At 39.1% G+C, this 14,084-nt stretch overlaps 1 protein-coding gene across 1 annotated transcript in view; it reads right to left on the reverse strand.

Moving 5' to 3' along the window:
* LOC123755062 (nitric oxide synthase, salivary gland-like) overlaps positions 1–14,084 on the reverse strand; it is a 199,410-nt gene that overhangs the window by 32,956 nt on the left and 152,370 nt on the right. The window contains exon 21 of the mRNA XM_069332947.1: positions 1,938–2,148. Coding sequence (XP_069189048.1) covers positions 1,938–2,148 — 211 coding nt within the window. The remainder of the gene's footprint in view (positions 1–1,937; positions 2,149–14,084) is intronic.

Here is a 14,084-nt window from a genome sequence, read left to right on the forward strand (position 1 = left end):
GTGTCTTGGCCACAGAGACTAGTGTCTTGGCCACAGAGACTAGTGTCTTGGCCACAGAGACTGGTGTCTTGGCCACAGAGACTAGTGTCTTGGCCACAGAGACTAGTGTCTTGGCCACAGAGACTAGTGTCTTGGGCACAGAGACTAGTGTCTTGGCCACAGAGACTAGTGTCTTGGGCACAGAGACTAGTGTCTTGGCCACAGAGACTAGTGTCTTGGGCACAGAGACTAGTGTCTTGGCCACAGAGACTGGTGTCTTGGCCGCCGTGTCTTAACATTTTAACCTTGCGGAACTCTTAAAATAATATGCATATATGAAGGAACTCCTGCCTAAAAAATATTATGTAGTGTATATATTTATTAACCTCAGATATATATATATTTTTTAATCACAAAAATTCAGCAATATCTGTAAACACGAAAAATACACATTGACAATTTTGAAAAAAAAAAACATATATCAAGTCAACATGGACAAATATGTGGGTCAAGCGCTCGTAACTATTTTAGCCAGAGATATTTTATCACATCACAAACTCGCCCCTCGGGGCAAAATTTAAAAAAAAAATTAAAATCCCTCCAACAAGCTGTAGCCGTATCAGCATCACCAACCTTGTCGCGTATTGTGGTTAAAAGTCAGACGCCTTCCTAATACTTTTGTGCAGTCTGTAGGTGAGTGGTTATAGTACTGGACATGCCAAGGGGCATAGAGGCCCACGTTGACCGGGTTCGAATCCTTAAGGGGTCAAAAGTTTTCAGACCACTGATGGTGTAAGTGAATATAAAATTGACTTGTACCATCGGAGTGAAAGACAGGAGCTCTAGCGAAGTGACTACGAACACCCACAAGAAGAGCGGGTCACACACACACCTCAGGTATCCAACTGGGACTTCCAACCTCTGCTGGGTTATCACTTGAGGCCTTAGGTGACCCACGCGCTAGTCATGTCATCTACAAGCCACAATAAACGTGGAAATCACGCTAATACATGCTCCATCCTTGTACTGGGTGAATCCTTTCACTTCTCTAATATCTACCTGGCCGTCAGGGTAACTGTGCTAAGGACCATTGACCCGTGGTCCAGCGGGGCAACAATGAGACCATTGACCCGTGGTCCAGCGGGACAACAACGAGACCATTGACCCGTGGTCCAGCGGGACAATAATGAGACCATTGACCCGTGGTCCAGCGGGACAATAATGAGACCATTGACCCGTGGTCCAGCGGGACAATAATGAGACCATTGACCCGTGGTCCAGCGGGACAACAACAAGACCATTGACCCGTGGTCCAGCGGGACAATAATGAGACCATTGACCCGTGGTCCAGTGGGACAACAATGAGACCATTGACCCGTGGTCCAGCGGGACAACAACAAGACCATTGACCCGTGGTCCAGCGGGACAATAATGAGACCATTGACCCGTGGTCCAGTGGGACAACAATGAGACCATTGACCCGTGGTCCAGCGGAGCAACAACAAGACCATTGACCCGTGGTCCAGCGGGACAACAATGAGACCATTGACCCGTGGTCCAGCGGGACAACAATGAGACCATTGACCCGTGGTCCAGCGGGACAATAATGAGACCATTGACCCGTGGTCCAGCGGGACAATAATGAGACCATTGACCCGTGGTCCAGCGGGGCAATAATGAGACCATTGACCCGTGGTCCAGCGGGACAACAATGAGACCATTGACCCGTGGTCCAGCGGGACAACAATGAGACCACTGACCCGTGGTCCAGCGGGACAACAACGAGACCATTGACCCGTGGTCCAGCGGGGCAACAACGAGACCATTGACGCATATATCATCAACCACTGTACCAATGTTATCAAAATATCGGATTTGAATAAATGAGTTGAACTATTGACCAATATGACGAGCTCGTATTATCGTATAATGACTGTAGCAGGGTAGAGGGAGTTTACCTCGTGTGCGGTACTGGAGCCCTGAGATGGTGAGGTGCAGGAGGCCTGGGTGGAGGTCCGGGGAGGTGCTGATGGAGTAATACCTCGGCTGGAGGAGTGGCAGGGCGCTCACCACCACTCCTGCCTCCACCTTCACGCTGGGGAACTCCTCCAACACCTCCAGCAGGTGCGGATAATGCCTGGACTTCCACTGCTGGTACTCCTCAGGGTCCTGGAGGAGCATACGGGGAAATATATGAGAAAGTACCCACTGGTCGACGCCAGGGTCACCTGTAGGTGAGGCACAGGTCATAGAGGCTCCAGAGGCACAGGTCATAGAGGCTCCAGAGGCACAGGTCATAGAGGCTCCAGAGGCACAGGTCATAGAGGCTCCAGAGGCACAGGTCATAGAGGCTCCAGCTCCAGCTTCATAGTGACCAGGAGAGCACGCCACATGGCTCCCTGCCCGCTCCTACTCATTCACACTTACAAGCCACGTCCCAGTACCACAAGTGCTGGCACGTGGTACCCTGTTGCCAGGATGGGATACCATGTTGCCAGGAGGGGATACCATGTTGCCAGGAGGGGATACTATGTTGCCAGGAGGGGATACTATGTTGCCAGGAGGGGATACTATGTTGCCAGGAGGGGATACCATGTTGCCAGGAGGGGATACCATGTTGCCAGGAGGGGATACCATGTTGCCAGGAGGGGATACTATGTTGCCAGGAGGGGATACTATGTTGCCAGGAGGGGATACTATGTTGCCAGGAGGGGATACTATGTTGCCAGGAGGGGATACTATGTTGCCAGGAGGGGATACTATGTTGCCAGGAGGGGATACTATGTTGCCAGGAGGGAATACTATGTTGCCAGGAGGGGATACTATGTTGCCAGGATGGGATACTATGTTGCCAGGAGGGAATACCCTGTTGCCAGGAGGGGATACTATGTTGCCAGGAGGGGATACTATGTTGCCAGGAGGGAATACCATGAAAGGGGGTGCTCTGTGAGTGAGGCTGGTGAAGGGGTGCTCTGTGAGTGAGGCTGGTGTAGGGGTGCTCTGTGAGTGAGGCTGGTGAAGGGGTGTTCTGTGAGTGAGGCTGGTGAAGGGGGTGCTCTGTGAGTGAGGCTGGTGAAGGGTGGGCTCTGTGAGTGAGGCTGGTGTAGGGGTGCTCTGTGAGTGAGGCAGGGGAAGGGGTGCTCTGTGAGTGAGGCTGGTGTAGGGGTGCTCTGTGAGTGAGGGTGGTGAAGGGGTGCTCTGTGAGTGAGGGTGGTGAAGGGGTGCTCTGTGAGTGAGGCTGGTGAAGGGGTGTTCTGTGAGTGAGGCTGGTGAAGGGGGTGCTCTGTGAGTGAGGCTGGTGAAGGGGGGCTCTGTGAGTGAGGCTGGTGTAGGGGTGCTCTGTGAGTGAGGCAGGGGAAGGGGTGCTTTGTGAGTGAGGCTGGTGTAGGGGTGCGCTGTGAGTGAGGGTGGTGAAGGGGTGCTCTGTGAGTGAGGGTGGTGAAGGGGTGCTCTGTGAGTGCGGCATTTGAAGGGGTGCTCTGTGAGTGAGGCTGGTGAAGTGGTGCTCTGTGAGTGAGGCTGGTGAAGGGGGGCTCTGTGAGTGAGGCTGGTGAAGGGGGGCTCTGTGAGTGAGGGTGGTGAAGGGGTGCTCTGTGAGTGAGGCTGGTGTAGGGGTGCTCTGTGAGTGAGGGTGGTGAAGGGGTGTTCTGTGAGTGAGGGTGGTGAAGGGGTGCTCTGTGAGTGAGGCTGGTTTAGGGGTGCTCTGTGAGTGAGGCTGGTGAAGGGGGGCTCTGTGAGTGAGGCTGGTGAAGGGGTGCTCTGTGAGTGAGGCTTTTGAAGGGGTGCTCTGTGAGTGAGGCTGGTGAAGGGGTGCTCTGTGAGTGAGGCTGGTGAAGGGGGGAGTAGTAGGGAAGGCGCCTCACAGGTACCTTTTTTTCTGGGAGAAAAAAGGTACCTGTGCGCCCCAAGGGTTTCAGGTAAATTTAGAATATCCCCTGTGCGCCCCAAGGGTTTCAGGTAAATTTAGAATATCCCCTGTGCGCCCCAAGGGTTTCAGGTCCAAAGGGAAAAAAAGTGCCTGTGCGCCCCAAGGGTTTCAGGTCCAAAGGGAAAAAAGGTACCTGTGCGCCCCAAGGGTTTCAGGTAAATTTAGAAAATCCCCTGTGCGCCCCAAGGGTTTTCAGGCGAATTTGGGGAGTCACAGATTTAGAATTAGGGAATTCTTATAATGAAAAATAATGTCATACGAGTTTGCTAAAGTTCTTATAAGAAAAATAATTTCCGAGACTTAGAAGTTTGTTAAGGCCTTATGGGAGAAATTCAAATAACATGTGTAGCACTTTAGGGCTTCCAGGAGAACTCTACGGACATATTTTACATGTTTTCAACTTACAAAATCGTCTATGTAAGCCTTAGTTATTCATATAAATTTAGAAAAGCACCTGTGTAAGTCATTGTTTTCAGGGTTTCGTACATCACACCCCCCTCCCTCTCCCCCTTACCTCGCAATCTGTCGCATCACCTTTATTTACTTTGCGCCCAGCCAGTCAGTCGGCTCTTAATCTTATCTTATCTTATCCATAATATCTGGACCGTCCTTCCTCTCTCTCTCTCTCTCTCTCCTTTCATTCAGTTCAACTATTTTCCAACATCGTATGTTTGCTCCTTTTCATTAAGCAAGTCAGTATGTTTGCTCCTTTTCATTAAGCAAGTCAGTATGTTTGCTCCTTTTCATTAAGCAAGTCAGTTTTACACAAATAAATCATGTTAGTAAGCAAGTTCTAGCTCACGTTCCCCACCTTAGTCCCCTGTCGTATAATGAATACTATCATTCCAATCCCTCTAAAATTTAAAAATAATCATATTTCAAATGTAGTTCAATACAGTAATTTAGTTACCAAGCTCCAGCTCTTGTCCTCCGCCTTAGCTCTCTCTCGTATCTTCGTTAGTATCAGTCCAATTTCCCTGAAATTTCTACCCTCTGTATTTCAGACATAGTTTAGTAAATACAAACAATTATCAAACTCTAGCTCTTGTCCCCAGCTTAGTTCATTTGTACAAAATCATTAGTAACAGTCCAAATTCCCTGAGATTTTTAGCCTCTGTATTTCAGACACCATAAATAAGATCAAAACAGTTACCAAGCTCCAGCTCTTGTCCTCCGCCTTAGTTCTCTTTCGTATCTTTGTAAATAAACCATCAATTTCCCTTAAATTGTTACCCTCTGTATTTCAGACACCGTAAATAAAATCAAGTCAGTTATCGAGCTCCAGCTCTCGTCCCCGCCTTAATTCTCTTTCGTATCTTTGTAAATAACCCATCAATTTCCCTAAAATTAAAAGCAGACATACTTCAAAGTTAGTAAATAAGATCAAGTCAGTTACTGAGCTCCAGCTCTCGTCCCCCGCCCTCTTCCACCCTCAAGTCTTTAACCCATCAATTTCCCCGAAATTTTTTACCCTCTGTATTTCAGACATAGTAAATATGAAGTAAACAATTATAAAACTCTAGCTCTTGTCCTTTGTCCAAGCTCACTTTTGTAAATTCATTACTATCAATCCAAATCCCCCTGAGATTTAAACACCCAACTACATTTTCAGACATAGTAAATAAAAACCAGTTCAGTTATCAAGTTTCAACTCTTGTGCCCCAGCTTAGTTCATTTGTACAAGTTCTTTATTTTCCAACTAAATCTCCCTGAGATTTAAGATCACCGTATTTCTAACGTAGTAAAATTAATCAGGACATTAGCAAAGCTCCATTCCCTCAGCCATAGATCATCAGACATAAATATATTCGATCAAGTCCGTCTCCAACCTATCTGTTTATCAGAGTAATTACTTTACCCTTCTCATCCCCAACATATCAATCCCCAACGTATCAAAACCTTCAATAATCTTACTGTATTTGCATATTTTCTCTATATTCAGCTGTGTTCTTCACATTTTGTCCATGTTTTCTGTGTTCACTCCATGTTCTTCAAATGTTCACAGTCCCATTCAGTTCATATTTTCACATGTATCTCCATTTTTTTCTGTAATCTTTCTCTTAGTCTCATTACTTTCTCTACAAATTCTAGTCATATTTTCTATGTTTTCATGTTCATCACATGTTCTCTTTACAACTTTTATACTCAATATTCATGCTAACTTCCATATTTTGTGTTCTTTGTCAATATTCATGTTCCTCTACAAGTTCATGTTCCTCACAAGATCACTTCGTTTTTCACCTTCACTTACATGTTTTCTACATTCTTTGTCATATTCTCCATGTTCTTCACAAGTCCATTGTTCATTCTTTGTATTCCCTATTCTCCTTATCATGTTTTCATGTTCTCTGTAAGTTCATATTCCCAGCATGTTCACTGTATTCATCAACTTTTCTTACATGTGTTCTTTGCCATGTTCCCCATATGTTCTCTGGGTTTTCCCCCTTACATGTTATCTAACGTTCCTTAACTAAAAAAATCTTTCGCCAATCAACTAAAACATAGTCACTTTCGTCATTTCTCAACTAAACTTATTATCCAGTCAACTAAAAATAGTCAGAAATAGCCTCGTTCAACACTGTTCTTAACTAAAACAACCTTTCTCTTAGCTAAAAATTGTCAAAGGAAACTTCTTTCAGCACTTTCTTAACAGTCGCTATGTTTCATCAAGAAAAAATTGTCAAAGGAAACTTTCCAAAACTGTTCATAACTAGCTTTTATCCATCGTCAATCAACTAAAAATAATAACTTTAATCATTTCTTAACTAAACTTATTCCCCAGTCATCAGAAAATAACAGTGTTCTTCATGTTTCATTGTCATTTCTTAACTAAACATATTCCCCATTCATCAGAAAAATAACCGTGTTCATCATGTTTCATTGTCATTTCTTAACTAAAATTATCTGCCAATCATCAGAAAAAGTCATGTTCATCATGTTTAAGCTTTTCCTTAACTAAAGTATTCATCAGTCAACTAAAAATAGTTACTTCATCATGTTTCCTTGTAATTTCTTAACTAAAATATCACTTCTCTCATTTAAAATAGTCAGGTGTAGCCTCTTTCCAACACCGTTCTTAACTAAAACAGCCTTTCGCTTAGCTAAAAATTGACAAAGGAATCTTTTCAGCACTGTTCATAACTAACTTTATCCATCGTCAAGTAAGAAAATATAGTCAAAGATATCTATCATCGTCGTTCTTAACTGACATTTATACTTTGTGGAGCACTAAAATAGTCAAATGTAACTTTTTCAGCACTTTCGTAACTAAAATTATATGTCGTCAAGTACGAAAAAAAATAGTCAAAGGTGCTCTCCGTTACACCAAAGTTACTCTTCGAGAAATCAAAGACACTCTTCAATACATCAAGGACTTACTCAAAGACACCAAAGTTACACTCTAAGACATCCTTCGAGACATCAAAGACTTCAATGGGACTCTTCCATTCATCAAAGACATTCTCTAAGCCCTCAAAGTTATTCCAAGACAACAAAAGTTTTTCTCAGAACAATCAAAAGTTATTCCAAGACAACAAAAGTCATTCTCAGAGCTATCAAAATTATTCTCGGAGTCATCAAAAGGTATTCTCTAACTCACTTTGGTCATTAAAGTTAATTTCTATGTTATAAAAGTTTGTCTCAGAGACATCTAAAGTTAATCTTAGAGTTATCAAATGTAATCTCTAACTCTCTTTTGTTCATCAAAGTTGATCTCAGAGTTAACAAAGGTAATCTCTAACTCACTCTCGTTCATCAAAGTTGTTTCAAAGACATCAAAGTTATTCAAAGAGCTAACAAAAGTTATTCTCAGAGTCACCTTCGTTCTTCAGAGAAACTTTCCAAAACATCTTTATTCATCAAAGTTATTCTCAGAGGCATAAAAGTCATTCTCAGAGCTATCAAACTTGTTCTCAAAGTCATCAAACTTATTCACAGAGTCATCAAAGTTAATCTAAGACATCATTTTTCATCAAAGATATTCTCTCTAAACCATCAGTGTTCTTCTCTAAGACATAAAAGTTATTCTCAGAGTCACCTTCGTTCGTCAGAGAAACTTTCAAAACATCTTTGTTCATCAAACTTGTTTTCAAAGTCATCAAAAGTTAATCTAAGACATCTTCTTTCATCAAAGTTATTTTCAGAGACATCTAAAGTTATTCTCAGAGCTATCAAACTTGTTCTCAGAGTCATCAAATGTTATTCTCGAAGTCATCAAAGTTATTTTCAGAGACATCTAAAGTTAATTTCTATGTTATAAAGTTATTCTCAGAGACATCTAAAGTCAATCTTGGTCATCAAAGTTGTTCTCTAAACATCAATGTTGTTCTCCAAGACATCAAAGATGTTCTCAAAATCATAAAAGTTATTCCCAGAGCTATCAAAGTTAATCTCAGAGTTATCCAAAGATATTCTCATGTCCACAAAAGTTATTCCAAGAGACGTCAAAGTTGTTTCAAAGACATCAAAGTTAATCTCAGAGTTATCCAAAGACATTCTCAGAGACATCTAAAGTTATTCTCTAAGACATCAAAGTTGTTCTAAGAGTTATCAAAAGTTATTCTCAGTCATGATATGTTATTCTCTAACTCACTTCCATTCATCAAAGACATTCTCTAAGTCCTGAAAGTTATTCTCTAAGACAACAAAGTCTTTCAGAGCTACCAAAGATGTTCTCTAAATCATAAAAGTTAATCTTAACTCACCTTCGTTCATTAGAGGAACTTTCCAATCCATATTCGTTGACCAGAGTTATTCTCAGAGTCATCAAAGCGATCTCTAATTCATCTTCGTTCTCCAAAGTTGTTCTCTAAGACACCTTCATTCATCAAAGAAACTCTCCTTCTTCCATCATGTTATTCTTTAAGACATCTTCAGTCATAAAATTTTCTCTCCAAAATGTAACTAGTTCAGCTTTTCATACCAAACCTGCATTTCTGTTAAAACATATTTTCTTAGTTGCTTTACCCTAAAACTGTTCTCTGAACTACACTGTTCAAACCTACGTAACCTATCCTCTCCACCCCAATGTTACTTAGTTAACGTAACGTTCCTAAACCTAGCTTTACCTATCCTAACCTAACTTACCTTACCTTCCCTATCTTACCTAACTTTACCTATCCTAACATAACTTACCTTACCTTCCCTAACTTAACCTAACTTTACCTATCCTAACTTAACTTGCCTTTCATAACCTAACTTTACCTATCCTAAACATAACTTACCTTACCTTCCCTATCTTACCTAACTTTACCTATCCTAACATAACTCACCTTACCTTCCTCAACTTAACCTAACTTTACCTATCCTAACTTAACTTACCTAACTTATTCTGCTTAACATAACTTACCTTACCTTCCCTATCTTACCTAACTTTACCTATCCTATCCTAACCTAACTTGTCTTACCTAACTTAATCTTACATTCCCAAACTGATGTATCCTAACTTATCTAGTCAAACCAGACATGATCTAACTTAAGTATTCCTTCTTGTCTTTGTGTTTCGTCAATCATTGTCTCATATTCATTTACTCATTTCATTAGTTAATTTCTCAAATGGTCACTTATGCATTTCAAGTGCTATTTGTTAGAGATTGGATATTAAAGCATTTCAAAGAATTATAATTTCTCAAATGGACGTTTTTGCATTTCAAGTGCTATTTGTTAGAGATTGAATATTTAAGCATTTCAAAGAATTTTTGTTATATATGGGCATTTACTCATTTCAAGGGATAATTTCTCAAATGGACGTTTTTGCATTTCAAGTGTTATTTGTTTAAGATTGGGTATTTAACCATTTCAAAGGATTTTTGTTATATATGGGAACTTACTCGTTCAAGGGCTAATTTCTCAAATGGTCATTTTTTGCAGATCAAGTGTTATTTGTTTAAGATTGGGTATTTAACCATCTCAAAGGATTTTTGTTATATATGGGAACTTACTCGTTTCAAGAGCTATTTTCTCAAATGGTCATTTTTGCAGATCAAGGGTTATTTGTTAAAGTTCATCAAGTTGCCCATAAGTTGTATTAGTAGGTTCTATCTTATGTTCTTATTTCCCAACCCCTTAACCTAACCTCTTGTAATCTTAGTGTATTTAGTAGGTTCTATCTTATGTTCTTATTCCCCAACCCTTTAACCTAACCTTTCAGATGTAGTTTGTTGAATATATTATCCTTTTCCTAACCTTTCAGATGTAGTTTTGTTTTCTCCTTTTTGTATATTTTTACCCAAACCATCTTTCCTTCTTTACTTTGATTCTCCTACTCCTTCTAACCCTCCTTTTCTATCTCTCTCCCTTATTCTCTCTCTTCCTCCCCCTCTCTCTCCCTCATTTGCTCAAATGCTCTCTTGTTTCTCAAATTCAAGTCTTATTGCTCCCATTCTCACACCCTCATTCTCATTCACTTAGTTTTTCTTTTTCTCAATTCAAGTCTTAGTGCTCCCATGCCCACTCTCTCATTCTCTCTTCTTTGGTCCCATTTTCTTCCGCCCCCCCCCCCCCCCTCTCTTACTCCTTGCTCTTCTTTCATGCTCTCACTCCCTTGAGCTCTTGTTTCTCAATTTCAAGTCTTAGTAGATCTGATTCTTTACTATTGTAATTTTTATTATTACTATGATAAAGAATGAACTTATATGTGAAAACAAAGTAAAGAAGGAAAGATGGTTTGGGTAAAAATATACAAAAAGGAGAAAACAAAACTACATCTGAAAGGTTAGGAAAAGGATAATATATTCAACAAACTACATCTGAAAGGTTAGGTTAAAGGGTTGGGGAATAAGAACATAAGATAGAACCTACTAAATACACTAAGATTACAAGAGGTTAGGTTAAGGGGTTGGGAAATAAGAACATAAGATAGAACCTACTAATACAACTTATGGGCAACTTGATGAACTTTAACAAATAACCCTTGATCTGCAAAAATGACCATTTGAGAAAATAGCTCTTGAAACGAGTAAGTTCCCATATATAACAAAAATCCTTTGAGATGGTTAAATACCCAATCTTAAACAAATAACACTTGATCTGCAAAAAATGACCATTTGAGAAATTAGCCCTTGAACGAGTAAGTTCCCATATATAACAAAAATCCTTTGAAATGGTTAAATACCCAATCTTAAACAAATAACACTTGAAATGCAAAAACGTCCATTTGAGAAATTATCCCTTGAAATGAGTAAATGCCCATATATAACAAAAATTCTTTGAAATGCTTAAATATTCAATCTCTAACAAATAGCACTTGAAATGCAAAAACGTCCATTTGAGAAATTATAATTCTTTGAAATGCTTTAATATCCAATCTCTAACAAATAGCACTTGAAATGCATAAGTGACCATTTGAGAAATTAACTAATGAAATGAGTAAATGAATATGAGACAATGATTGACGAAACACAAAGACAAGAAGGAATACTTAAGTTAGATCATGTCTGGTTTGACTAGATAAGTTAGGATACATCAGTTTGGGAATGTAAGATTAAGTTAGGTAAGACAAGTTAGGTTAGGATAGGATAGGTAAAGTTAGGTAAGATAGGGAAGGTAAGGTAAGTTATGTTAAGCAGAATAAGTTAGGTAAGTTAAGTTAGGATAGGTAAAGTTAGGTTAAGTTGGGGAAGGTAAGGTGAGTTATGTTAGGATAGGTAAAGTTAGGTAAGATAGGGAAGGTAAGGTAAGTTATGTTAGGATAGGTAAAGTTAGGTTATGAAAGGCAAGTTAAGTTAGGATAGGTAAAGTTAGGTTAAGTTAGGGAAGGTAAGGTAAGTTATGTTAGGATAGGTAAAGTTAGGTAAGATAGGGAAGGTAAGGTAAGTTAGGTTAGGATAGGTAAAGCTAGGTTTAGGAACGTTACGTTAACTAAGTAACATTGGGTGGAGAGGATAGGTTACGTAGGTTTGAACAGTGTAGTTCAGAGAACAGTTTTAGGGTAAAGCAACTAAGAAAATATGTTTTAACAGAAATGCAGGTTTGGTATGAAAAGCTGAACTAGTTACATTTTGGAGAGAAAATTTTATGACTGAAGATGTCTTAAAGAATAACATGATGGAAGAAGGAGAGTTTCTTTGATGAATGAAGGTGTCTTAGAGAACAACTTTGGAGAACGAAGATGAATTAGAGATCGCTTTGATGACTCTGAGAATAACTCTGGTCAACGAATATGGATTGGAAAGTTCCTCTAATGAACGAAGGTGAGTTAAGATTAACTTTTATGATTTAGAGAACATCTTTGGTAGCTCTGAAAGACTTTGTTGTCTTAGAGAATAACTTTCAGGACTTAGAGAATGTCTTTGATGAATGGAAGTGAGTTAGAGAATAACATATCATGACTGAGAATAACTTTTGATAACTCTTAGAACAACTTTGATGTCTTAGAGAATAACTTTAGATGTCTCTGAGAATGTCTTTGGATAACTCTGAGATTAACTTTGATGTCTTTGAAACAACTTTGACGTCTCTTGGAATAACTTTTGTGGACATGAGAATATCTTTGGATAACTCTGAGATTAACTTTGATAGCTCTGGGAATAACTTTTATGATTTTGAGAACATCTTTGATGTCTTGGAGAACAACATTGATGTTTAGAGAACAACTTTGATGACCAAGATTGACTTTAGATGTCTCTGAGAATAACTTTATAACATAGAAATTAACTTTAGATGTCTCTGAAAATAACTTTGATGACTTCGAGAATAACATTTGATGACTCTGAGAACAAGTTTGATAGCTCTGAGAATAACTTTAGATGTCTCTGAAAATAACTTTGATGAAAGAAGATGTCTTAGATTAACTTTTGATGACTTTGAAAACAAGTTTGATGAACAAAGATGTTTTGAAAGTTTCTCTGACGAACGAAGGTGACTCTGAGAATAACTTTTATGTCTTAGAGAAGAACACTGATGGTTTAGAGAGAATATCTTTGATGAAAAATGATGTCTTAGATTAACTTTGATGACTCTGTGAATAAGTTTGATGACTTTGAGAACAAGTTTGATAGCTCTGAGAATGACTTTTATGCCTCTGAGAATAACTTTGATGAATAAAGATGTTTTGGAAAGTTTCTCTGAAGAACGAAGGTGACTCTGAGAATAACTTTTGTTAGCTCTTTGAATAACTTTGATGTCTTTGAAACAACTTTGATGAACGAGAGTGAGTTAGAGATTACCTTTGTTAACTCTGAGATCAACTTTGATGAACAAAAGAGAGTTAGAGATTACATTTGATAACTCTAAGATTAACTTTAGATGTCTCTGAGACAAACTTTTATAACATAGAAATTAACTTTAATGACCAAAGTGAGTTAGAGAATACCTTTTGATGACTCCGAGAATAATTTTGATAGCTCTGAGAATGACTTTTGTTGTCTTGGAATAACTTTTGATTGTTCTGAGAAAAACTTTTGTTGTCTTGGAATAACTTTGAGGGCTTAGAGAATGTCTTTGATGAATGGAAGAGTCCCATTGAAGTCTTTGATGTCTCGAAGGATGTCTTAGAGTGTAACTTTGGTGTCTTTGAGTAAGTCCTTGATGTATTGAAGAGTGTCTTTGATTTCTCGAAGAGTAACTTTGGTGTAACGGAGAGCACCTTTGACTATTTTTTTTCGTACTTGACGACATATAATTTTAGTTACGAAAGTGCTGAAAAAGTTACATTTGACTATTTTAGTGCTCCACAAAGTATAAATGTCAGTTAAGAACGACGATGATAGATATCTTTGACTATATTTTCTTACTTGACGATGGATAAAGTTAGTTATGAACAGTGCTGAAAAGATTCCTTTGTCAATTTTTAGCTAAGCGAAAGGCTGTTTTAGTTAAGAACGGTGTTGGAAAGAGGCTACACCTGACTATTTTAAATGAGAGAAGTGATATTTTAGTTAAGAAATTACAAGGAAACATGATGAAGTAACTATTTTTAGTTGACTGATGAATACTTTAGTTAAGGAAAAGCTTAAACATGATGAACATGACTTTTTCTGATGATTGGCAGATAATTTTAGTTAAGAAATGACAATGAAACATGATGAACACGGTTATTTTTCTGATGAATGGGGAATATGTTTAGTTAAGAAATGACAATGAAACATGAAGAACACTGTTATTTTCTGATGACTGGGGAATAAGTTTAGTTAAGAAATGATTAAAGTTATTATTTTTAGTTGATTGACGATGGATAAAA

This window comes from Procambarus clarkii, chromosome 28, assembly GCF_040958095.1.
Source record: "Procambarus clarkii isolate CNS0578487 chromosome 28, FALCON_Pclarkii_2.0, whole genome shotgun sequence".
Lineage (NCBI taxonomy): Eukaryota > Metazoa > Arthropoda > Malacostraca > Decapoda > Cambaridae > Procambarus > Procambarus clarkii.